At 33.1% G+C, this 27,855-nt stretch overlaps 1 protein-coding gene and 1 long non-coding RNA gene across 2 annotated transcripts in view; both read right to left on the minus strand.

Moving 5' to 3' along the window:
• The window catches only part of LOC137490337 (uncharacterized), a 205,803-nt gene extending 182,900 nt beyond the window's left edge, over positions 1-22,903 (minus strand). Inside the window, exons 1-2 of the mRNA XM_073910813.1 lie at positions 22,751-22,903; positions 22,045-22,095 (exon numbers count right to left, since the gene is read on the minus strand). Coding sequence (XP_073766914.1) covers positions 22,045-22,095; positions 22,751-22,837 — 138 coding nt within the window. The 5' untranslated portion in view covers positions 22,838-22,903. The remainder of the gene's footprint in view (positions 1-22,044; positions 22,096-22,750) is intronic.
• Positions 968-21,678, minus strand: LOC141375843 (uncharacterized). The gene is made up of 6 exons (XR_012384652.1): positions 21,631-21,678; positions 20,170-20,224; positions 16,446-16,500; positions 15,637-15,694; positions 1,619-1,680; positions 968-1,510 (listed from the first exon to the last, which is right to left on the minus strand). It is a non-coding gene; the product is annotated as an uncharacterized lncRNA (long non-coding RNA).
• Positions 22,904-27,855: the final 4,952 nt, after the last annotated feature.

Raw genomic sequence — 27,855 nt, forward strand, 5'->3', positions numbered from 1 at the left:
CTGATTAACACATTTTACATATCACACTATTCTGCTATTGCAGTAAGGGTGACAACAGAACAGACTCTGGCTTTCCTCAGCTAGACACCTGCTAAACCCATCTCAGTTGCTAAGGTTCTGCCTGTCACTTCTTAAATGACAAAATACTATTTTGCTTATAATACACTTTTGATTTAACAATTCTGTAGGCTTATTGTGTTGTATCAGTTAAACAATCTGTTTAATGTACTGTTGAACAATAACCTGAAAAAGACAGCATTTTAACATTAAAGTATGAAGAGTTAATTGTTTAAGGGCCTTTGCTCTTATTTTATAGGACAGTAGATATTTTGAAAGGCAACTTCAGATAAAAAAAGAACATAATTGGCAAAGAACCTTCAACCATGAACAACCAGAAGCACAACTGTACGATAACATATTCATTATTTTATTCTTTTACTTGGCCAGAACACAAATGTTCCCCTCTGTGAACTCTGTGTGGAGTTTGCATGTTCTCTGTGTTGGAGTGGGTTTCCTCCAGGTGCTCCGGTTTCCCCCACAGTCCAAAGACAAGCGGTACAGGGGATTGAATACACTAAATTGTCCGTAGTGTGTGTGTATGAGTGTGTATGGATGTTTTCCAGTGATGGGTTGCAGCTGGAAGAACAACCGCAACGTAAAACATATTCTGGATAAGTTGGTGGTTCATTTCACTGTGGAAACCCCTGATAAATAAAGGGGTTAAGCCGAAAAGAAAATGAATGAATGAATGATTACAGCTTATAAACAAACTAATGGTATTTTAAAATTTAATTAAGTCGTTCAACAGATTATTCTTTTTCAAATTTAAATATTTATACTAGAACACAACATGGTAGTGCACTAGAATACTGTCAAATACAAAACATTGCCACTCAATGACAGAAATAAAAAAATAAACTTTTTTTATTTTACTTTTGAAGTCCAGGAAAACAGCAGGGGAACTAAACATGTATATACATTTTATTATGAAATGCATCAACTATTATCGCTCTGACAAGAACAAAAAATAGATGGATAAAAATAGATAAAAAGATAGATAAAAAGAAAAAAAGATAAAACTAGACATAAAAGTTTGATTCCACAAATTGAATGATACATACAGAATGATATGAACACAAAACAGATTAAAAACTAAATTTCGTAATGTGACAGTAATATAATGTGTTATAATGTGACTAATTAATATCATACACATTTTCACTTTTTTGTCACAGTGACAATATTTGACCATTTTCAAACATGTAAATAAAAAACAAAAAACATGTCTTTTTGCTACTCAACACTGTTGTAAATGTTTAGTCTGAGGGACTGCATTTGTGGGTTATGTATTTTTGTGTGATGGGTATTGCCCAGGCTCATGAAGCAGACGTGGACCTGGACTGTGGAGCAGTACCAGACTGTGGAGTAGTGGCAGACATGGGTTGAGAAGCAGAGGCAAACTGTAGAGCAATGTAGAGACTACCCTAGAGTGATGATGGACTGTGAAGCACTGGCATGGAACAGAAGTGGGTTTGAAAATGGTTAAATATTGTCACTCTGTGACAAGGAAAAAAAATGAAAATGTGTATAATAATAATCAGTCTTTTGAACTCATTACAGCCTTCACGTCTGCTTTTGTCCATGGTCTTCTCATGTAGGTTGTTCTGCCAGTGCTAGAGCCTGAAAGCAAACAAGATGATTAACTGTTAGCATCACTGACTTTTAATAGATCATATCAACTGTTCATCAATATCGTTTAAAAGTCTCTTTCTTGGAAAAACGGTTAATCCTTAGGTGTGCACTTACACCATGGTTATACATCACACAACTACATGATTTAACAGCAACATATGCGAGTATAACTTTCAGTAGCTGCTTTGAATCATTGTGGACTATTGAAAGTGATATGACCTTTCCATGTAAAGACTTTTCTTAATTTTAAAAAAAGGCAATCAATAATTTCATAATATTCCCTATTATATTTTTCCACTGGAGAAAGTCTTCCGTTTTTTAGTTTAGCTGAATAATAAAAAGGTAAAAACTGCAAAGGTCAATATTATGAGCACAAAAAATAAAATAAAAATATATAAAATTATAAAAATTAAAATTTATTTTTTGATTTTTTTGTCAGCCAGATATCGCAGAGCCCTATTTAAAAATGGCCAGATACAAAAGAGAAAGTGATAAATGGAAGACATTGACGAGAAATGTAGCATAGGAAAAAGCATTTGTGCATTTGCGCTACAAGCACTGCGATAGAAAGTCTGAACGTGTATTGAGTGCTGCTGGAAACATTGCGACTCCAACTAGGTCTGCTTAATCCAGACAATGTGTCAGCATGTTAGCTTTTCTGTCAAATAATTTACCAAAAACAGTGGAGAGTTAGTAGCCTACGCTGTTTTTTCCTCAACATCTCACTTATATTGTTATCAATAGGCTAATATTTTTTGTTCTTCTTTTTATTATTATCATTATTATTATTAGTTACTATTTATATTATCACTGATACTGAAAAGTGTTATTTAGGCTATTTGTGAAGTTCTTAAAAATGTAACATTTAATTATTATACAGGAGGGGGGAACCAGTGAATATTGTCCTCACCACTTAAAAAAATGTGTAAATAAAAACAAAAACAAAAAAAAAACTAAAAATAAAGGATAAAAGGAAAAGCATGCTCTTCATCATTTTTCATAATCTGATTTGTACATGCTGCTGTGTGTGTGCACTTAGGCTAGACGAGCAGAGTACACACATCTAAAGTTATCTTACTGTGAGCGTTTTAATGGTCAAATAGGTGTCAAAATGCTGTGTTCAGTGATCATTTATTCATTTATAAGATGCTTAAAGCACAGTTTGTTTCATATTTTTATTCTATTGTACATATTTCCCTTTGCTCATTTACAGGGAGGAAAATAACTGCATATATACAGTTGAAATCCGAATTATTAGCCCTCCTGAATTATTAGCAACCATTTTCCACCAATTTCTGTTTAATGGAAAGAAGATTTTTTTTCAACCCATTTCTAAACATAATAGTTTTAATAACTAATTTTTTATAACTGATTTCATTCATCTTTGTTATGATGACAGCACATACTTTACTATATATTTTTCAAAGTACAAGCATTCAGATTAAAGTACAATTCAAAGGCTTAATTAGGATAATTGGGCAAGTCATTAATATTGACCTTAAAATAGGTTTCAAAATATTTAAACCTGCTTTTATTCTAGCCAAAATAAAACAAATAAGACTTCCTCCAGAAGAAAAAAAATATTATAGAAAATACTGTAAAAAAAATCCTGAATTTGTTAAACATCCTTTTGGAAATATTTATTAAAAAAATATAAATAAAAAATTCACAGGAGCGCTAATAATTTTGACTTCAGCTGAAAAATCGTTTTGAATAATCTTGTTTGCAATTATGACAAAAATAATCGTGATTATGATTTTTCCCATAATAGAGCAGCCCTTACTGTATGTGTAATGTAGCCTACAGTAGATTATGTGATGTGATCAATTAAAAAATACATTTTCTTTTTTCTTAGTAATAAACATGCTTTTACACTATACTGTATGCTTTAGAAAAGATACAATAGATGGTGAGAAGTATAGCCCCAGGCTGCAAAAATTAAACAAATATAAGAATGAAGTTGTTTAGCCTTTATAGCGCCCTATTAAATTGTGTTGGGGTAAAAAGAATGTTTACATTTCTTTGACTATCATGGCGATGTTATTACCTCAAATCTTAAACGTGCGCACATTGCAAGAAATGAAAATCGCGTCACAGCACACACTACAAAATATTAAGGTTATCGAGTCAATGAAACACATCACCTGATTGCAGTATAACTTGCTTTATCAATAATTATTATTATTTATTATAGGCCAGGTTACAAATATTTGAAAATCTGTCACTACATGCCAAACACTCAAAATAGGTTCCCTTTTGCATAGCTATTAGTGGCAGTTATGAATTAAATAAATGGGCATATCGGCACGTAAGGTGAGTCGCCTATTATTTATCGTCTGTTTATTTTTCTCTGTTCATTTCTTTCACATGCATGCAGAGTGAACAGTCTGTGCTGTTTCTGCTTGTTTAATAGAGCGCCTCCTCTTATAGCCGGCCTATTTCGGTATAAAGGACAAAAAAATTTTTTTTTATATACTGTATGCTATTCTATCCCCTATATTAAACACAGCAAATGTATAATTAAATATTAGAAACATAAATATTTGAAGTTTCTAAAAGCACATTTTAATGTTTAAGCATTGTTTATTGGCCGTCGGCGTCGATGATGTGCACCTCTCAAAAAATGTAACTACAAGTCGCAACGACACAGAGCGCAAGGTCGTGATTTGTTTGATGGTCGTGATTGGTCGGCTTGGCAGCGCTGACAAGTCTGGGGGCGGGACCAAGAGCCGTACGAGTGGTGCGAGCCCAATAGAGCGATTGTTTACACGTGTGGAGTCCCATGAAGGAGCTCTGGATAGAAAGTTTTGTTTTGTGTTTATCTCATAGTTAAAGTTGTTCCACGTCCGCCGGTTCCAGCCTCAAAATGAGCGAGTTTGAGTCACTTGCATGTTCAGGAAGCGTTTAGAAAAAACAAAACAACAGCGAAGAAACTCAACACAGAGGAACATTAACACCTCACTGCCAACTACCGTTTTGAAAGTGTTAATGCAGACCAACAGAGACATTGCGCAGAAGTAAAATAAACAGCTACGCGGGTTGCATGTGCCGTGGGTTACGCCGATCATAACGCAGAAGTATAAACCAGGCTCTATAAACTTTAATTTCATAAGTGCATACAATATAATATTAATAATAATAAGACAATTAGCATGTTTATCAGGGTAGACGACATGCAGTGAGTGGATAATTCCATATGTGCAATATGTACATTTAAATCTCTCCATTTTGCTGTAATGGCTGTGCTGTGTTTGACTGGCAATAGCTTTTAGATTATAACCCGCGACCCACTTATTAATATGCAGCCTTTTTTGATTACATGGGGCCAGTTGCACCAGCAGTGTGTAAGTTAAAATGAAGCCTAGTTGTGACTTAAAGGGACACTAATTTACAATGTACGCACTACTAAATATTTCTGTGTTGCAGCATTTCACTCAGTTTAAACCTAACGCTGTGTTCCAACTAAAAATTTACCGCAGCCTCCCCCCATGTATAATGGTAGAAAAGAGATGACGGTGAGATTAGTTTACATCGAGGAGCTTGCGATGATCTCCCTCTATTCACAGCCTTATTTTCTTCCTAAATCTCGCATTTCTTTCGGTTTGTGAATGAAGAGTTTAATTTTGTTTCAAGAAATGTTTTGTGTTAACATACATTTCTTTATGACTGGGTTTTTTCTCCCTGCTATTTTTTCTTTAACGTGTAGAATATTTAAAAAATCAAGTTTTATGTTTTGATAACTTTGTGTAATTTGTGTGCATTCACAGCAAATTTTCAAAGAACAGTTATATGTAGATGCATTAGTTGCAGAATTCTAAATCAGTTTAACGATTGAAACACTTTTTATTTGATATTAGGTGATTTAATGCAACTATGTATGACTTTACGGAGAGCTTATGACCTTACTAACTACGGTTTGCCTTAAGAGCATGTGGTGCAACCGAAGTAAAAACAACTTTAGTTATAAACATGCCAGTAGTTACTATTATTATTATTATTATTACTACTACTTCTATTATTATTAGGCAATTTTCTGAAGCAACCCCTGTAACCAATTTAGTGCTTTTGGGTTGTTGTTGTTTTCGGTTAAAGCGCAATGCCCCATTAACACCTCAGACAGGCTGCTTCATTAATAGCCAAACATTTTGTTTGAGATGAGGGCAGGGGTATATCTTGAGTATATTTCACAAGCAAGGTTGACACAAAATCCCCGGTTATATACCTTTTACCTATAGGCCAACTTCTGGTAATGTAGGCTTATATAGGCTGTTTCTATTCACAGCAACTTATGGACTGAACTACGTGTTAATTAAAATTTCTATATTAGGCTCGTAGCAATTGATATTGGGAGTCATGGAATATTGTTTGCATTTATTTTGCATATTGTTTGCAATATCCTACTTTAATAATAATAATAATAATTAATATTATATTAAAAAGTTTTTTCTATTTCTAAATAAATAGCCTACTGTAAATTAGGCCTACAACCATTAATGATTTATATATGAAATTAGAAATGAAATTCTTAATAATATTTGTAAAGGAAACAAAAATAGGTCTTATATGTGCCGTTATATATATTTCAATTAATATGGAATATAAGTGCATGTTTTCACCAAAACTATGATAGATTTTTTTTAAATGTGTGATTGTGTAAAACAATATAATTTGCAAATAAAATAATGTTTTTTTTTTCTCTCTCTCTAAAGAAATTGTTACCACCTCGTTTAGAGCATCATTATGGGCATTTTACGTTATAACTAATGTGGGTCAAACAATAGATCTGTGACAGAGAAACTACAGGTTTTGGGACACACTCGTCACTACATCGTTCTTTTCCCAAACGACACATTGTACTATGATATTTCTGCCGCGAGTTACGTTGTTGTTTGGGAAACCCAGCCCTGGTGCAGAGCCAGAGGAAGAAGCGTGCTGCGCTTGTGGAGCAGATAAGAAGCAAGAGAAACTTCTAGACCAGGGGAGAGTTTCCCAAACAACGACATATATCTGAATGAAGGGGTAATCTACTGTATTTTAGCCTAATTATTATTTCTAATGTTTACACACTGTGAAATAGGCTAATCCAATCTTAAAAAAACACACACACTAAATCATTTTTTGTGAATTGTTTTTATTCCGAGCTAAATAACATTTTAGAAAATGTTGCATATCAAGCTGTTGGTATCTCCTCGCGGTTGAAATTGGCTGTTATGCGAAAAAAACAAAAAACAAATATTAGCTCGCAGGCTAGTTGCTTTTTAGATTTAATTTAAGCCTATATTCAGCTGACAGCGAACACTCAGCCGCGATACAGAGAGAAAAAGTAAATAATAGATTCTTTAATGTAAACGACTAAGAAAAACTTCGGCTATATACTCGGGAGAGGACGTAATGAGATCTAGACTGGCTGTAAAATATATACACCAATAGTAATAGTTAATCAACGCATTTTATTTTAAAAAAATCTACTCATTTTAATATTGCGATTTTTACATTTTTTAGAGAATGTCTGTTTTTATTAACTTTTCTGTCATTTATTTCAAATTTGTCATTATTTTATTAATTTGATGATGTTAATATTTTACATAGGCTATTTTATATACACATCTAAAATCATTCAAATTAAGGTTGTGACGATGAGGAAATTTCCCCACCGGTTAATCGACATGTGACAACACCGGTAATACCGGTATCATAGTGGGGGTCGGGGTTTCCTCTTTTCTTTCTGCTTTTAAATAGCTTATAAATGCATATAATACTTTCACTTTCAGTTTTGCGGGAATTGCCAATTCGGCGTAAATTGTTTGAATGGACGAATGTGATGAATGTTAGAATGTTTTTAAAAGAATAAGAAAATAAAATAGCAAGATAAGTAATTAAAATGCACAAAGTTTAAATAAGATTAAACGAATGAACAAGAAACAAATATAAAAGAAAAGCTTTCAAAATGACATTACAAAAATGACAGGTTGACACAGTCTTTAAAAAAAAATAAAAAATAAAACATTGTAAATTGGCATTTATTAACAGTGAGGTTTACTTGTTCTTTGCGAGGAATCCTGGCCAATATGTTGACCATCTCTGGCTTAAGATGGGATCTTGTGGGGCTCACTATGTTCCCCATCGTGCTGAACACACCCTCAGATGAGCAGCTTGTTGCACGTAAAGATACTTTTTGGTTACATTTGCTAACAGGGGGAACATGTTTGGTTGTCTTTTGTTGTCCTACCTGACTTCAATTTCTTAATGTATTATTTAGCCTATTGCATTATATATTAATAGCTTAGTCCTTATGAACAATCCGTTTATAAAATAGCCTTATTAACGAATTTATAGGCTAGTGAAGAATAAACCGAATATGAAATATGATCCTTGCATAATGATCACAACTAAACAAGCTAGCACTCATTTTATATATAAACTTTAAATAAAAAAGAAAGAAATGTTAAGAAATTAAACATTGTGTAAAAAATCTAAAGACAGGCTAAATAAAAGTAATTTTATTTAACAGGCTAAAAAAATAATCAACATGTAAATGTATAAATATTTCGATAAGTATTGTTATGGAATATTTATAACTATATGATCTTGCTTTTTTTGGTTATATCGATACAAGCTTTAAGCTCTCTTACAAGCACAGTTGACAGGCGCAGGTGTCTTATGTCACTGTCAGTGGCGGATTACACACAGCATACCCTGGCAAGATGTTTTATTTGTTGCCGATTGGCGTGTTGTTCCTTTTTTAAAACACCTTTTGTTTTTAAAATCCCTCAAGGTAATGTTGTCTATCGAGTTATATAGTCTCCCTCGGAGATATTGTAGTTCAGTAACGTGGTTCGCAGCATATAACCGTGAAGCTTAAATAGGCTGAGCATATTTTTATTAATTTTAAGACACATTAATACAAACTAGCCACCCTTTGATTTTTTTTCGTTTACGTATATTTTTATCAATCGAAAAATGCAATGAATAGTTTAATTTGGTTTTCATTTTATTAGAATTAATATAATTAATAGGCTACACAACTCCTATTGGCTCGAATTGCGTTTTGACAGATAAGGCGTGACTTTCTGGCTCAAAGATATTTGTGCCTGTTAATTTCAGCGCTGTATTTTGAAAGATTTCGCAAAGGCTTCAGCTGTTCTACCTGTCAGCTGGTACCAGCCTCAGTTTTGCGACTTGACCTGTGTGGCGTTTCGATGTCTGAATGATAGCGAGAGAGAGATGAGATCAGACCTCAGATTCGATGTGTTGCCGCACTTCACAGTTACTTTATAGCAATTTTTAATATTGGCTCACCTAAATTAACTTTTCATTTATTAAAAGCCGAAATATTTCCAGACAGATGAAGCAACTTTCGGTTTTTAAAGACAGCGGCCTCAGTGATAAAAGACGCGCGCACACAGGTTACATTCTTGTAGGCATATTCATCTTTTATTTTTTTACATGAAATGCATAAAGTGCAAAAAAGAAGAGCTGAACTTCGGAAAAAGTGCTCACTTAAGTTGCCGTGATGATTGCTTTGTTTCTCTGCAGTTGGCTTGTCGATGGCGCGGCATTGCTACATCATTCTTGTTTTAATAAAAATAAGATATTTATTATTAAACACTGTGAGATGATGGTCGCGTGATTTTTAAAATGAGAGTATGCCTTGCATATTTATTCTCACGTGATAAATGAAATATGACACATTACTATGTTCAGATTTTAATTATAAAGCATGCTCTGGTCTTAAGTAAATTATTACGAATTCTATTTTCCATTTAATTAAAATAAATATTTAATAAAAAAATAAATTAAAAAAACGAATACTTAGAAAAAACAAATGTGAGGACGGTGTCACGGTAAAAACGTGATGTCACCGGTGTTGCGTCTTAAAACCGGTATCACCGTCAACACCGTCTATCGTGGCAAGCCTAATTTGCTTTGAACTTGAGAGAGAAAAGCGAATTTTACCTGTCAGTGGCTGCACATTGCTCCTAAATAGCATAAAGCATTTCTTTTTGATTTCAGTCTTTTGTAACATTCTTTTTTTTTTTTTTTTTTACTTTAACCCATTAAAAGAAAAAGTGTCATAATAAATACAATTATTATTAAAAATGCAATTAAGTTTTGTCTGTCGCATAGTTAACTATGTGATGTGGGTAAATGGTGTTTCAATGCTGCAAGTCCTATATTTCAAACCTGCGGGAAGCACTGTAATTGATCGTTTTTTTTTCCCAATAAGGTGGTGTAATAAATACATTACAATTTTTAATTAAAAGTTATTCACATTAAATAATAATAATAAAAAACATTGGTTTAAAGAATGTTAAAAACGCAGGATTATGTTTTAAATAACTCCAAATCGAGGCATTCATTTTAGGCCTCTACAAACTACAAAACGTCAATGCAAATTAATGCAATACTATATGTAAAAATAAACTATTATATACTATAGTGGCCTATAAAAAATGGTCAATATTGCCTTATTTCTCGTCTCGCTCAGCACGTGTGCATTGAATCGCAAGTGACAGATACAGAGGAAATTAATAAAAATAATATAGGCTAGATTTAAAATAATATAGCCCACCTAGCAGTTTTCTTTAAAATTATAATAGGCCTGTATATAAAAATGGACTGAAAATTCTTGTAGGCCTTTTGTGATGTTCAGTTATAAAAATGCTTATCTGTACATTTGTAAAACTGTCCTGTTTAGGCTATACTGCTTCTGCTTTTGAAAAGGAAAAAAATAGTCTGGGCTATACTTTGAATTAATCAAAAACAGTTATAGGTTCAGTTTGAAATTTAACTTGATAAACAGTTAATAATGGCACCTGATGTTCAAAGAAACATCAATGGGGCGTCGATTAGGGATGTTCGGTTCTGGGTTTTTTGGATGAGACTCTTAACTCCTAATTTTGGAGTCGGTGGAATACATATGCATTCACTTAAAATAGTGCAAGGATTAAATATGCTGTCTCATATCGCACTTTACACAATGCTACTACGTCAATTCCAACATTGTGTTGTTCTCTGGTCAGATAAAACCAGCAGTAAATCATTTCCAGCCAAAATAAAATAGTTATCAACCTAAACTTTTTTACAGCATATTTTAATTGTCTAGTTTAACTAGTTTAGTTTAACTTAGAAAATTACAATGCAATCTTGGAGACATAAAGTTAAAACATAATTTTAATATCAAAATGTTTAATGGAAAGATGAGTGGCAGTTCATTAACAAATAATCCCAACTGAGCCCAAACAATGTTAAAAACTATATAGAATAGTCTAATTATTTAGTATAGTCTAAGTATCTAAATACTTTACAGAGAGAATAAAATAATCTGTGGTTGTTCATTTCTTTGTTTATTGATCGGTTGAAGTGTCAAAAAATAAAGTAGCTAGCTTCTTCATTTGATTTAATGACCAATTAAATATTAAACCACATACATGAAATATTTAACTTAAATAATTCATTCATAAACAAACCTAAAATAATAAATAAAAGCAGTGTGACAGAGCAGTATATGCTTTAAGGCACAGTCTCTCTTATAAATGTGGTTTTCTTTAAAGTGTACTTTTAAATAGCTCATTAGTTTACTCTTAAATATTACTGTTTGTTTGTGCAATTTGTTAATTATTGTAATTTAATAAAGGTGTGTTAATGAGACGGCGGAAGAAAAGGAGTGACTCAGACCTAGTTTTTGAACATTTTACCTTGACTATATTTTTATTTAAAAATCCTCTTTTGGAAGTTTTTGCGTTCCCTCGCAGATGTTTTGCGTTCTCGCAAAACTGTTTTTCCACAAACACTTCCTGTTCACTTCATACATGTCAACCCTCCTGTTTTACCAGGATTCTCCCAAGCCTTCCGTTTTTGCTGGGATTCTCCCATATTTCTCTTTCTTTCCATTAAAGCTGTGGGTCGATCATCGCTCTTCATATGCAACCTGTGAATTAGCGAATGCATGTATACGGATGTGCTAGGTATGATAAACTGATCCCTGATCAGCTTCTATACACACCATTTAAAGCGACACCTCTGTTATCAAACAAGTGATGAGCAGCAAATAAATCTCTCATTTTCTTTTATTTCATATCAGAGGTGTCAATTTAAGAATGCACAGATCTATAATGAAAGTATTCCATTACTTAAGTAACTGTTTGTGCTCATTTAAGAGAAAATGAGTTGTGTTTAAAATAAAACACACAGGACGAACATGTTTACATATTGTTAAGTATATTTGTCTGTTTAAACACAGATCTGAATCCTGCACTTTAGCTCCTCTTTAAATGGCATGTACAGAAGTTGATCTGGGATCAGTTTATCATTCCCTGATTCAGAGGTTGCATATGAAGGGCGATGATCAACCCACAGCTTTTAATGGAAAGAAAGTAAATGCAGACATTTTTATATTTGTTTCAGAATGCTTTCAAAAATAAAAATATATGAGAAATATGGGAAAATACTTAACAATAGCATGATAGAGGGATAGAATGGTAAAATACAGGAGGGTTGACAGGTATGAAGTGAACAGGAAGTGTGGATAACGCAAAACATCTTTGTGAGGGAACAAAAACTTAAAAATATATATATATATATATATTCCTATCACTGTTTTTTTTTCTACCATCCTTTTTTTTTCTCCCACTCAGTTTTTTTTTCTCCCACTCAGTTTTTTTTTCTTCACCATCACGTCCCTTCCGAGTCTCCGTACTAATGCCTTAAAATGTAACTTAATAATTTTTTTTTAATGACATTTGATTGTAACATTTAACTTTTTCCTAACACTGATTTTGGTTGGTTAAGGTTTTGTGAAGCGTGATTCAGTAATGCTGATTTTACTATATTTATTTACCGGTTATAGAATAGTCTAACCGTGGATTGGCTTGCATGTATGGGCATAGTTTGACGTCTTTACCTAAAACTTTAAACCTTTATAGGCCTATTATAGGCCCATATAAGGATAATAAAATTTGATATAAAGCACTCGTTTGGCAATGAACCATGATCTGTCTGCGTTGATAAATGGTATAAAATCAATAATAGCAAAACTGCATATCATTATTACTATAAAAAAGTATATTACTGCCTTGAGTCAGTAACTTAGGCAGTAATGCAAAGTAATAATTAATGTGAATAAATAGCCTAAATGAAAGGAACAAGAGGGACCAAAATTAGTCATGGGATTAAAATGCCTCCTCAGTTATGATATCCTGGCGCCGGGCCTGCTACCTTCGCAAGTATATTATAAACATACGGGAAGTAGGGCTATGCAATTAATCGAAAATTCGATTTTGATTATGGCTTCAAACGAATATGAAAATCATTAATCGAGATAAAACGATTGTTGCATCATATATCGTCCTCTTTTCAGTTGTACACATTTGTTGCTCTGCAAAGCTCAGTTTCACGTGAATATTACTAAAAGCATGCATTGTAATTTTGCAGCACGGCATGTGCATCATTCATTGATGTACATTCGAATCATTCATGTTTTAAAAGCATGAATGAGACCGCATGGTGTGTGTATGCGGCACACACATATTCGCACACTGTGTGCTCAGAGCAAAGCACACACATCTAAAGTTATCTTAATGTGAGCATTTTAATGGTCAAATAGGTATCAAAACGCGATGTTCAGTGATTATTCATATTAACTCTCATTTAAGTAATAAACAAACTAGTTGAGAATCAAAAGACATGTGAAAGAGAAACCATAAATCAGAACCGTACTGCTCTTAAAGTGAAAGTGCGTGATATTCCTGCTGCCGACTGTTTTTACCATTAATCAAACAACAAAAGAAGACAATCCCTCACTGTTCTTGTCTGAAGGACTTTAGTAGCTATAATCAAAGTTTTTTTTTTTTTACAGTGAAGATGCTTAAAGCACAGTTTGTTTCATATTTTTATTCTATTGTACATATTTCCCTTTCCTTTGCAGGGAGGAAAATAAATGAATACAGTTGAAATCTAAATTATTAGCCCTACTTTCCCCCCCAATTTCTGATTAATGGAAAGAAGATTTTTTTTAACCCATTTCTAAACATAATAGTTTTAATAACTAATTTTTTATAACTGATTTCATTCATCTTTGTTATGATGACAGCACATATTTTACTAGATATTTTTCAAAATACAAGCATTCAGATTAAAGTACGATTCAAAGGCTTAATTAGGATAATTGGGCAAGTCATTGTATACCAGTAATTTCTTCTGCTGACCATCAAAAACTATTTTGCTTAAGGGAGCTATTAATATTGACCATAAAATAGATTTCAAAATATTTAAACCTGCTTTTATTTTAGCTGAAATAAAACAAATAAGACTTCCTCCAAAGGAAAAAATATTATAGGAAATACTGTGAAAAATTCCTGAATCTGTTAAACATCATTTGGGAAATATTTATAAAAAATAATAATAATAATTTCACAGGAGCCCTAATAATTTTGACTTGAACTGATAATCATTTTGAATAATTGTGATTAAAATAATGACCAAAAAAATCGTGATTATGATTTTTCCCATAATAGAGCAGCCCTAGCGGGAAGCACTGTAATTGATAAAAAAAATAAGGTGTGTATTAAGGACATTTCAGTATTTATTAAGTGTTGTTTACAATATATAATAATCATATTAATAAAAACACTGATTTAAAAAGTATTTTGTGACACCTACATCTATCATTACAAACACAGGTTTGTTTTAAAATAATAACTCTGTACCAAAGCGTTTATTTTAGGCCTGTATAAACTATAAAACATCTCTGCAAATTAATGCAATGCAATATAAAAAACAAAATTCAATATTTTGTCAATATTGCCTTGTCTCTCAGCGCACAGGCACACGCACTGAACTTCAAGTAACAGACAGAAAAAATAATTTAAAATAATGTAGCACACCTTGCAGCTTTCTTTAAAATTATGATAGGCCTGTATATAAAAATAGCGCCAGACCGTTTCTTAGTATTTCGCTGGTAATGTTTTTAAATAAATAATTAGGCCTACTTAAATATTAATTTGCTATTAATGTACAGTAATTGAGACAAAATAACATAATAGTAAAATATAAATATAATAAAAGTAAAATAAGAGTAATAATAAGAAAAAAATAAGATTTTTAATAGGTAAAAGTAAGAGTAAAATATAATCAACAAAATGTAAATTAAAACTGTGAATTAATAGGTAAATAAAAACCTTATTTATTGACCATCTTAGTCCTATCACTTTAAAATAACAAACACTGTTTATCTCTCTACGACGCAATAGTTTTTATTCATAACAATTTGCTTTTGTATGTTATTATTAGCAGTATTAATTATTATATCCATATTTATATTTGTTTTATTAAAAAAAAAGCTTAGATTTGCCCACCTGCAGGTTTTAGACCATATGCGGGCAACATGTTTTTTAGGATATAACTCAGGTTTATGACAACACTTAGTTATTATTGTTCATTTATTCATTTGCTGAAAATTAGAACTGCATTTAGAAATAGTTTTGAAACAAATACTTGCGCTTAACAAACGCAACTAATTATTATTATTAGGCTAACTGATGTCTGTGCGTAAAGATTTTCCTATCCACCAAGAGCGAAAGTGAAAGTAGATCATTTATCTCTCATTCTCGCGCGGTAGATGCTCTGTTTAACAGTTTTCTGTTAAAAATAACTGTTAACTGTTTGCTTGTGAAATGCTCAGTTTTTCCACTTAAACTTACTTTACGTCATGTAAATAGCAAATGCGCTTATGGCACGATGCAAGGCTATTAAAGGGAATGGGAGATGAGACTCTGATTGGTTTATTCTCAAAATACACCTATAACTCATTAAGAAAATAAACTCAACCCTTTAGATCATGCTTAAAATTTGCTTAAAATAAAAAAGGCCTAAAATGCACATTATTTTTAAAGTAATTTTAGTTACTTAGTTTCTTCCTGCATTGTTATTGACAGAAATTCTTACCATCACCACCATCACTGTCTGGCTTCCTGGATTTCTGTCAAGATTCACCTGTTATTTCCTGAAGGGAGAAAGTGAGAGAGACATTGTTATTCACTTATTTAAATTATTTTATTATTTTAATTATTATTAGTTTATTTTCTTAATAAATTAAAACGTGCACTCATTGACTTCCATGTTATTATTTTTCCTACTATTGGACTTTTCTACTTTACAAGTTTATTTTTTCTGTTAAACGAAAAACAAGGTATTTTGATGGAAGAAGAAAACCTGCAATCATTGACTTCCAAAATAAAAACACCAAAAATATGGAAGTCAATGAGTACAGGTTTTCATCTTCCATCTTCTTTTGTGTTTAACAGAAAAAATAAACCCATAAAGGGTGTGCAAATGATGACACATTTGTCATTTTTGGGTATGAGCCAGTCACAGAGTTGTTTTCTACAGAGGTTTGTTAATTCTTGACAAAAGAATTAACAAACCTCTGTAAAAAACAACTCTGTGTTGGTCAAAGTGACTGGCTCATGGAGGTACTGAAACAGAAAAGCAAAGATAAAGAAAATTCAACATTCGTTTACTTACTTTTAAAGTCTCGCATAACAAACCATGCCCTCATAAACCATGAAGAAACACATGTTATAATAGTCTACTGCTAGCACCATGTAAACCTACACATACTGTGTCCTCATAAACCATGAAGAAACACAGATTGAAGGAAGTGAAGGATGAGCAAATGATGACAAAATTGTCATTTTTGGGTGAACTATCCTTTTAAGGAGTGTCAAAATAGCATTACAAAAGAATTAACAAACCTCTGTAGAAGACAGCTCTGTTTGTGTTTGTCAAAGTGACTGACTTATAGAGGTGCTGAAAGAGAGAAGTAAAGAAAGATGAAGAAAACATGAAATTCACTTACTGAAAGCTTTAAGTCTTGCAAAACCAATCATGTCCTCATAAACCATGAAGAAACACACACGTTATAAAATAACAGTCTACTGGTAACATTGTAAACCTACACATACTGTGTCCTCATGAACCATGAAGAAACACACAGATTTAATAAAACAATAGTCTACTGCTAAGTCACATCCAATAGACATACTTGGTCCTCATAAACCATGAATGAACACACAGGACTGCTACACTGCATTTAGCAGAAATAGGAAACTGTTACTTTAGCACTTAAAAGGATGGTTCATCCAAAAATGAAAATGTACTTGCTATTAATATACCCCAAAGCATTCCAACCCTTTAAGGGTTTATTTCTTCTGATAAACAACAAAAACAAGATATTTTGATGGAAGAAGAAAACCTGCAATCATTGACTTTCATAATAGAAAACACAAAAAATATGAAAGTCAATGGTTACAGGTTTCCATCTTCTTTTGTGTTTAACAGAAAAATAAACCCATAAAGATTTAAAACAAGTAAAGGGTGAGCAAATGATGACACAATTGTCGTTTTTGGGTGTACTCCTTTACTCTGCCCTCATAAACCATGAAGAAACATGTTATAATAGTCTACTGCTAGCACTATGTAAACCATTGTAAACCTACACATACTGTGTCCTCATATACCATGAAGAAACACACAGATTTAATAAAACAACAACCTACTGCTAAGTCACATCCAATAGACATACTTAGTTCTCATAAACCATGACTAAACACACAGGACTGCTAACCTGCATTTAGTAAAAATAGGAAACTGTCATTTTTGCACTTAAAGTGATGGTTCACCCAAACATTAACATTTACTTACTATTAATTTACCCTCAAGTGTTCCAAACTTTTATGGGTTTATTTCTTCTGTTAAACACAAAAGATACTTTGAAAACTGATGAAAACCTGTAACCATTGACTTTCATATTATTGGTATTTTCTATTATGGAAATCTATGGTTACAGGTTTCCATCTTTTTTTAAAAAAGTATTTTCTTTTGTCTTTAACAGAAGAATTAAACCCATAAGGTTTAAAACAAGTAAAGGATGAGCAAATGATGAAACAATTGTCATTTTTGGGTAAACTATCCCTTTAACGACTGTCAAAATAGCTTGACAAAAAATTAACAAACCTCTGTAGAAGACAGCTCTGTTTGTGTTTGTCAAAGTGACGAGCTCATTGAGATACTGAAAGAAAGAAGCACAGAAAGATTAAGAAGCCATGCATTGGCTTAATGAAAGCTTTATGTCTCGCAAACCAATCATGTCCTTATAAACCATGAAGAAACACACAGATTTAATAAAACAATAGCCTGCTGGTAAGTCACATCCAATAGACATACTTGGTCCTCATAAATCATGACTAAACTCAAAGGACTGCTAAACTGCATTTAGTAAAAATAGGAAACTGTCATTTTAGCACTTAAAGTGATGGTTCACCCAAAAATGAACATTTCCTTACTATGAATTTACCCTCAAGTGTTCCAAACCTTTAAGGGTTTATTTCTTCTGATAAAAAACAAAACAAGATATTTTGATTGAAGAAGAAAACCTGCAATCATTGACTTCCACAATAGAAAACACAAAAAATATGGAAGTCAATGGTTACAGGTTTCCACCTTATTTCAAAGTATCTTCTTTTGTGTTTAACAGAAAAAATAAACCCATAAAAATTTAAAACAAGCAAATGGTGAGCAAATGATGACACAATTGTACTTTTGGGTGAACTAGCCCTTTAAGGAGCGTCAAAATAGCTTGACAAAATAATTAACAAACCTCTGTAGAAGACAACTCTGTTTGTGTTTGACAAAGCGACTGACTTTTTTAGGTGCTGAAGGAGAGAAGTAAAGAAAGATGAAGAAAACATGACATTCGCTTACTGAAAGCTTTAAGTCTCACAAAACCAATCATGTCCTCATAAACCATGAAGAAACAAACGTTATGAAATAAGTCTACTGGTAACATTGTAAACCTACACATACTGTGTCCTCATGAACCATGAAGAAACACACAGATTTAATAAAACAATAGTCTACTGCTAAGTCACATTCAATAGACATACTTGGTCCTCGTAAACCATGACTAAACACACAGGACTGCTACACTGCATTTAGCAGAAATAGGAAACTGTAATTTTAGCACTTGAAGGGACTTTTTAAGTCACGCATAACAAACCATGCCCTTATAAACCATGAAGAAACAAGTTATAAGTCAACTGCTAGCACTATGTAAACTTACACATACTGTGTCCTCATAAACCATGAGTAAACACACAGATTTAATAAAACAATAGCCTGTTGCTAACTCACATCCAATAGACATACTTGGTCCTCATAAACCCTGACTAAACACACAGGACTGCTAAATTGCATTTAGTAAAAATAGGAAACTGTCATTTTAACACTCAGAGAGATTGATCACCCAAAAATGAACATTTACTCACTATTAATTTACCCTCAAGTGTTCCAAACCTACAAACAAACTAGATATTTTGACAGAAGAAGAAAACCTGCAATCAATGACTTCCGTAATAGAAATCAAAAATAATATGAAAGTCAATGGTTAGAGGTATCCATCTTTTTTCAAAGTATCTTATTTGTTTTGTCAAACAGAAAAAAAGAAACCCATAAAGGTTTGGAACACTTGAGGGTAAATTAATGGTGAGTAAATGTTAATTTTTGGGTGAATCATCCCTTTAAGTGCTAAAATTACAGTTTCCTATTTCTGCTAAATGCAGTGTAGCAGTCCTGTGTGTTTAGTCATGGTTTATGAGGACCAAGTATGACTATTGGATGTGACTTAGCAGTACAATGTTTTTTTTATTAAATCTGTGTTTCTTCATGGTTTATGAGGACACAGTATGTGTAGTTTTACAATGTTAACAGAAGACTGTTGTTTTATAATGTGTGCTTCTTCATAGTTTATGAGGACATGATTGGTTTAAAGTACCAAAATAGCTTGACAAAACAATTACAAAAACCTCTGTAGAAGACAAGTCTTTGTGTTTGTCAAAGTGACAGGCTCATATAGGTACTAAAAGCGAGAAGCAAAGAAAGATGAAGAAAACTACTGAAAGCTTTAAGGCTCGCATAACCAATCATGTCCTCATGAACCCTGAAGAAATACACAGATTTAATAAAACAATAGTCTACTGCTAAGTCACATCTAATAGACATACTTGGTCCTTATAAACCATGACTAAACACGCAGGACTGCTACACTGCATTTAGCAGAGATAGGAAACTGTTATTTTAGCACTTAAAGGGATAGTTCATCCAAAAATTAACATTTACTCTATTAATTTACCCTCAAGTGTTCCAAACCTTTATGGGTTTATTTCTTCTATTAAACACAAAAGATACTTTGAAAACCAATGAATATTGACTTTCATATTATTTGTGTTTTCTACTATGGAAGTCTATGGTTACAGGTTTACATCTTTTTTTAAAGTACTTTTTTTTTGTCTTTAACAGAAGAAATAACCCAAAATGGTTTGAAACAAGTAAAATGTAAGCAAATAATGACACATTTGTACCGTTTGGGTGAACTATCCATTTAGGGAGTGTCAAAATAGCATTACAAAAGAATTAACAAACCTCTGTAGAAGACAACTCTGTTTGTGTTTGTCAAAGTGACGGACTCATGAAGGTACTGAAAGAGAGAAGCAAAGATAAAGAAAATTTACCATTCGTTTACTTACTGTTTTAAGTTTTGCACAACAAACCATGCCCTCATAAACCATGAAGAAACACACGTTATAATAGTCTACTGCTAGCACCATGTAAAACTACACATACTGTGTCCTCATAAACCATGAAGAAACACGCAGTTTCCATAAAACAACATCCTACTGCTAAGTCACATTAAATAGACATACTGTGTCTTCATAAACCATGACTAAACACACAGGACCGCTACATTGCATTTAGCTGAAAAAGGAAACTGTAATTTTAGCATTTAAAGGGATGGTTCACTCAAAAATGAACATTTACTCACTATGAATTTACCCTCAAGTGTTCCAAACTTTTATGTGCTTATTTCTTCTGATAAACAACAAAAACAAGATATTATGATGGAAGAAGAAAACCTGCAATCAATAGCCCCTTTCACACATACAGACCTTTCCGGAAAATTGCCGGCAATTTTCCGGAAAGGTTGTATGTGTGAACAGGTCCTTTTTGAAAATACCGGTAAATTCGTTCTGGCTATTTTCCGGAAAGAGAAGTTGTAACATTACCGGCAATGTGCCGGAATGCTGCGCTGTGTGAATGCAAAAGGAAGATTCCCGTAATAAGCGCGTGCACGTCTAGAACGTGCTGACGTGAGACGTCTGCTTTAGCCAATCACAACAGTCAGACGCATTTACGTCCGCGCGGTTTGTGAGGATAAAAGCCTTTGAATATTTTTCCAGACACATTTAGCTGCTAGAAGTTAGTCAGATCACGTTTATATGTTCTTCTTAATGATAACTGTGTAAATAATCATCGATGAGATGCTTATGATAAGCCGTTGTTTGTTTACCTTCAAGCTTTGCACATGCACATATTATGAACATCTCGACATGCGAAAGTGATCCTGCGAAAGTTGTTCACAATATTGATCATCCACAGAGTTTGTAATTTAGTCAAATGTTTACAAATACAAGCGCAGCCGTTTAAAGCTCATTTGTGGTGAATGTTGTCAGAATTTACCGGTATTTTGGAATGGATGTGTGAATGCTCTTTTCCGGAAAATTTCCGTAACGTCCTCGCCTGTGTGAACAGCGCTTTTTTGAATATACCGGTAAAGTCTTTCCGGAAATTTTCCAGATATTTACCGGTATCACTGTGTGAAAGGGGCTAATGACTTCCATAATAGAAAACACAAATAATATGGAAGTCAATGGTTACAAGTTTCCATCTTTTTTCAAAGTATCTTCTTTTGTGTTCAACAGAAAAAATAAACCCATAAAGATTTAAAACAAGTAAAGGGTGAGCAAATGATGACACAATTGTACTGTTTGGGTGAACTATCCCTTTAAGGAGTGTCAAAATAGCATTACAAAAGAATTAACTAACCTCTGTAGAAGACAGCTTTGTTTGTGTTTGACAAAGTGACTGGGTCATGGAGGTACTGAAAGAGAGAAGCAAAGAAAGATGAAGGAAACATGACATTCACTTACTGAAAGCTTTAAGTCTCACAAAACCAATCATGTCCTCATAAACCATGACTAAACACACAGGATTGCTACACTGCATTTAGTCTAATTAAGAAACTGTCATTTTAGCACTTAAAGGGATGGTTCACCCAAAAATGAACATTTACTTACTATGAATTACAGGTTTACATCTTTTTAAAAGTATTTTGTTTTGTCTTTAACAGAACAAATAAAGAAACAAGTAAAGGGTAGGCAAATGAGGACACAATTGTACTGTTGGGTGAACTATCCCTTTAAGGAGTGTCAAAATAACATGACAAAAGAATAAACAAACCTCTGTAGAAGACAACTCTGTGTTGGTCAAAGTGACGGGCTCAGGGAGGTACTGAAAAAGAGAAGCAAAGATAAGATTTTTTTAACATTGTTAAATTACTTTAAGTCACGCATAACAAATCATGCCCTTACAAATTACGAAGAAACACACGTTATAATTGTCTACTGCTAGCACTATGTCAACCTACACATACTGTGTCCTTATGAACCATGAAGAAACACACAGATTTAATAAAACAATAGTCTACTGCTAAGTCACATCTAATAGACATACTTGGTCCTCATAAACCATGACTAAACACACAGGACTGCTAACCTGCATTTAGTAAAAATAGGAAACTGTCATTTTAGCACTTAAAGGGATGGTTCACCTAAAAATTAACATTTACTCACTATTAATTTACCCTCGAGTGTTCCAAACCTTTAAGGGTTTATTTCTTTTGTTAAAAACAAAACATACTTTGAAAAACGATGGAAACCTGTAACCATTGACTTTTATATTACTTGTTTTTTACTACTATGGAAGTCAATGGTTACAGGTTTCTATCTTATTTCAAAGTATCTTATTTGTTTTGTTAAACAGAAAAAAGAAAACCATAAAGGTTTGGAACACTTGAGGGTAAACTAATAGTGAGTAAATGTTCATTTTTGGGTAAAACTATCCTTTCAAGAAGTATCAAAATAGCTTGACAAAAGAATTAACAAACCTCTGTAGAAGACAACTCTGTGTTTGTCAAAGCGACTGGCTTATGGAGGTGCTGAAAGAGAAAAGTAAAGAAAGATGAAGAAAACATGAGATTCGCTTACTGAAAGCTTTAAGTCTCGTTTAACCAATCATGTCCTCATAAACCATGAAGAAACACACACGTTATAAAACAATAGTCTACTGCTAACATTGCATTCTACATACAGTGTCCTCATAAACCATGAGTAAACACACAGATTTATTAAAACAATATCCTACTGCTAAGTCACATCCAATAGACATACTTGGTCCTCAAAAACCATGACAAAACACACAGGACTGCTACACTGCATTTAGCAGAAATATGAAACTGTTATTTTAGCACTTAAAGGGATGATTCACCCAAAAACGAACATTTACTCACTAACAATTTACCCTCAAGGGTTCCAAACCTTTACGTGTTTATTTCTTCTGATAAAAAACAAAAACAAGACATTTGGTGGAAGAAAATCTGTAATCATTGACTTTCATGGTAGAAAACAAAAAAAGATGGAAACCTGTAATCATTCACTCCCATATTATTTGTAAGTATTTTCTTTTGTCTTTAACAGAATAAATAACCCCAAAAAGGTTTGAGACAATTAAAGGGTGAGCAAATGATGACACAATTGTACTTTTTGGGAGAACTATCCCTTTAAGGAGTGTCAAATTAGCATGACAAAATAATTAACAAACCTCTGTAGAAGACAACTCTGTTTGTGTTGGTTAAAGCCACAGGCTCATGGAGGCGCTGAAAGAGAGAAGCAAAGAAAGATGAAGAAAACATTAAAAGCTTTAAGTCTCGCATAACAAACCATGTCCTCATAAACCATGAATAAACAGATTTAACAAAACAATAGCCTACTGCTAAGTCACATTCAGTAGACATACTTGGTCCTCATAAACCATGAGCAAACACACAGATATTAAAACAATAGCCTATTGATAGGTCAGCAAACTTGACATTGTTTCTCTTGATATCTCAATATTGTAAGCTATAAAAAAAAAAGCTTTAAATATTAGTAATATTTGTTATTTCTCAAATGTGGTAAAAAACAATATTATTATAATATGTAGGCCTAGTAATGGTTAAAATGCTCAATTTTGCATAGATCTGGCATGTTAAACTTTAAATTGGTCTTTAATGCACAGGACAGAGATGACATCAGAATACAAATTCAAAATTCTGAAGATGAGTGTTAGATGTATGCTTGCACTCTCTTATGGTCCACATGCAAATAGATCATTTTCACTGGTATAACCAGGCATTTGTCATCATCAGATTTCAACTTGCATTATTTTCATCATTTAACAACAGTAGTTTATACTGCCACTGTGTAAACGTTTAATCTTACACATAATACTCACCGTGTGAATAGAGGCTAATCTAAAGAAAAAACTTTGAATTGTTATATTGCGATTCTCAATATAATAATGTATCGCTACACCCATATTAAATGTATTATTATATAAAAATAACTGCACAGATACAGGAACAATAAGAAAATATCTCTTCAGGTCAACATTTAAAAGACAATTATATAGACAAACCTCTTTGAAGCTCACTCTGTTCAGAATTCAAAGATAATGGCTCATGAAGAGACTGAAAAACATAATCAAAACACAGAAAATAAAGCTAAAACAACTCAAGTGTGTGCTAAACAGACATTATTAAACATTATATTTAATACTACATACGGTTCAAAATATGCCAATTTTTAAAATAAAATCCAATATACCCTACCTTTGCTTTTTCATGTTTGTTACAGGAGAGAAGGTCAACTCCTCCACATGACACACTCTAAAATTACAATTGTATGTTGTGATATCGTGCAGAACAATGTTTTAAAATTAAACACAAGGTACTTTTTTTTTATACAAGATTAAAATTGTAACTCTGCCAAATAAAAACAGTTCTGTCAACACATGAACACTGACTCCACAGAGTATGCATCACAAACTTTTCTGGACAAACAGTGAAAACTGATACAGAAGAAACTAAATCATTGAAAAAATTCATTATGTTGGTTTAATAGTGCACAAAAAGTACACTGTACAGGAAACTGGCCCAAAACAATTATCTAATACTTTACTATTTGATAGTGTCAGGCCCGGATTAAGAACTCAAGAGGTCTGTATTAAAAAAAATAAGAATAGAATACATTTTTTTCAAAACAAATCTATAATATATTGCCCACATTTTTTAAATAAATTATATATATATATATAGTCTACAAAGATTTAACTTATTTTTTAAGAAAATGAAAATTTTCTTATGAAAATGAAAATTGATGGTATAAGTACACTTGTTCAAGTTAACTGAAGCAGTACTAAAATATATATTTTAAAAGGTATTTATTACTATTCTCCACTGTGCTTTGCGAGAGCGCTTACTGAACAGCACGTTCGTTGACAAGACTGCCCAGGCACGAATGCAATGTGAGTGCAGGCCGTAGGGGGAGACGGAAGGGGGGAAAAGCATGCTTCAGCCTGGTTCATGGCAACTGTACAGTGCGAGTACGCCCTCAGACACACGATGAATCCAGTCTGCACTGCCATTAGCATCCTCCACCTGGTTAATGCTAGCTTGCACATAACATTACCATAACGTCTTCTATACTCTCATTCTCCTCATCATGGGTCTGTTTGAAGGAGTGAATACATGAAACATGCCTCAATAAAGATGCACCCTCTCCTCTTTTTCTCTTGTGATTGCCAAATCCACTTGTTCACTCATTTTGATCTACGGCAAATACTACACTTCAGTCCGCTCAATTCAGTGCAGGTTATTTCAAAACTTACAAGCACTTCACCAATTAAAGCATGCTGTTTAGTTAAAAAAAGTAAAGAAGGAAAGGAAAAAATCTGCATGCTTTTTATACATGGTGACATTTTCTGACAATTTAAATACAATGATAATAATAATATATGATAGGGGTGTAACGATTTATCGTTGTACGATTTATTGCGATGCAAAAATGTCTCGATATGCATCGTGGCGTTATGACGATATGATTACGATATGACGTCCGTTTTCTCTTATTAGTTGAGCTGTTTGCACGTGAGCTACGTTCCACCTGCTGTCGCACGTGAGTTCAGATTGCAGCAGCAGTAATGTTAGCAAACCAAGATGAGTGGAGTTGAAATAGAGGATGGCCCATCCTCTCAAAATCAGACGTCTGGCAACATTTCGGTTGTACAGTAATTGCTTTAGACTCGTCCGCTTTTTGATACGCATACTGGGTCACACATCCTAAGTTTTAAAGTCTTCACAGTGATTTACATACTTTGCACAGCGACAGGGATACCTCCTAATGGTGTTGAAAGAGTCACATACTGTATTTATAAGGTACAATTCACCCTAAAATATCATTCTGTCTTCATATGATGTATTGGCGGCCGCAAAATCACACATGACATGAGCTGACCGTGAGCTGTTACTACAAAGGGCGGACTATGATAGACGCGTGCGTATGGCAAGCCGTTTTAACATTTAAACCTTTGATCTGACTATCCATAAATATATTTAGAGATATCTCTAATTATATTTTGACTAGTCATAATTATAATTCGACTAGTCAAAATATAATTAGAGATATCTCTAAATGAATTTAATTAAATATGAATTACATATATTTATGGATAGTCAGAACAAAGGTTTAAATGCTAAAACGGCTTGCCATACGCGCGCGTCTGCTTCAGTGAACAGAACCTGCAGGTTGTGACTAATAAAGTAGTAAACAACATTCAGTTTGTGGAACAGAGTGATCTTTCAGGAGCAGCGTGGGAAGTTTGAACAGCACTTAGCAGTGTAAATGAAACCGAAAACGTACACATTATTTAAACAATCATATCGATTTTAGAGTTATGATTACGACGAGCTAACCCTTTAAAGCTAAATTTGAGTACAGAGGTACACAAAAATGCACGTCAACATGATACACTTGATAGCGCCGACATCAGCGACGCCGAAGAAATAAGGCTCGTTTGACTTGGCCAAAATCTGCGCAGAATGGATCACCGGTGATCACCGCAAGATGCATGCCGGTTAGAAATGTGTCCGCCTTGCCTTCGCCTCGCTCTGATGTCACGCTGACGTGCGCCAAAAAACTCTCGCGATCGTGAGGCGGGTACCTCGGATAGAGCAGTTGGCCGCAGTTGCTCTCAAAAGACTGCGTTACCAAAAGCATGATGGGAAACGACTGGCTGACGACACAGCTTAATGCTGATTGGATGAGACTGACACATTACACTTTATTATCTTGTTTTACTAAGGTTTATACCTGGATTTGTTGAATACTTTTTTTTTGTTTTTTCGTTGATAATTTTAAAAAAAGTCATAAAGAGCATAACATATGGTTATTTATTTAGATTTACACACAAACAAAAACAAAACACATCTTTGTAAAACATAACGTGACCTATGTAATATAACTAAATGTTACTAATAAATCATTAGGATGTGTGTGTGTATTTCTCTCTCAGTTCTAAGTCCTGTTTGTTGTCATTTTCACTTTTTGTATGTTTGTGTGAATTTTGTATTGTAATTTTTATGCAGCATTATTCCATTAAAGTCAATCCAATATATACATATATTCAGAAATACAAAGATAATCAGACTGTTTTGTCATTATGCCTTATCTTTGTGTGGTTTCATATGAGAAGTGAAAAGGGTGTAGTAAACAAGACACACACACACATATGTATATATATATATATGTATGTGAAGTCAAAAGTCATGTTTATTAGACCAAGAATATTTTGATAGTTTTTCCTACAGTCTAATAGTTTTTATTCTGGAGAAAGTCTTGGGCTGTTTATTTTAGTCTGGCTGGAGTAAAAGCAGTTTATATAGACCTAATAAGCTTGTCAATATAATTAACCCCCTAAGAATTTATTTGTCAAACAAACATTTGTCATGACTTGTCACTCAAAAGCATCTTGCTATGGCTACTTCATTTATAATGTAGCCAAATTAGGTTTCTTGAAAGTTTTCTTGCTGTATAAGCTGTTTATTTTGTTATTCTTTTAATGTTTGTTGAATATACAGAATTATATTTTTAATACACCCTTTTAGTTAATGAGCTG

The sequence above is a fragment of the Danio rerio genome, chromosome 8 (genome assembly GCF_049306965.1).
Source record: "Danio rerio strain Tuebingen ecotype United States chromosome 8, GRCz12tu, whole genome shotgun sequence".
Lineage (NCBI taxonomy): Eukaryota > Metazoa > Chordata > Actinopteri > Cypriniformes > Danionidae > Danio > Danio rerio.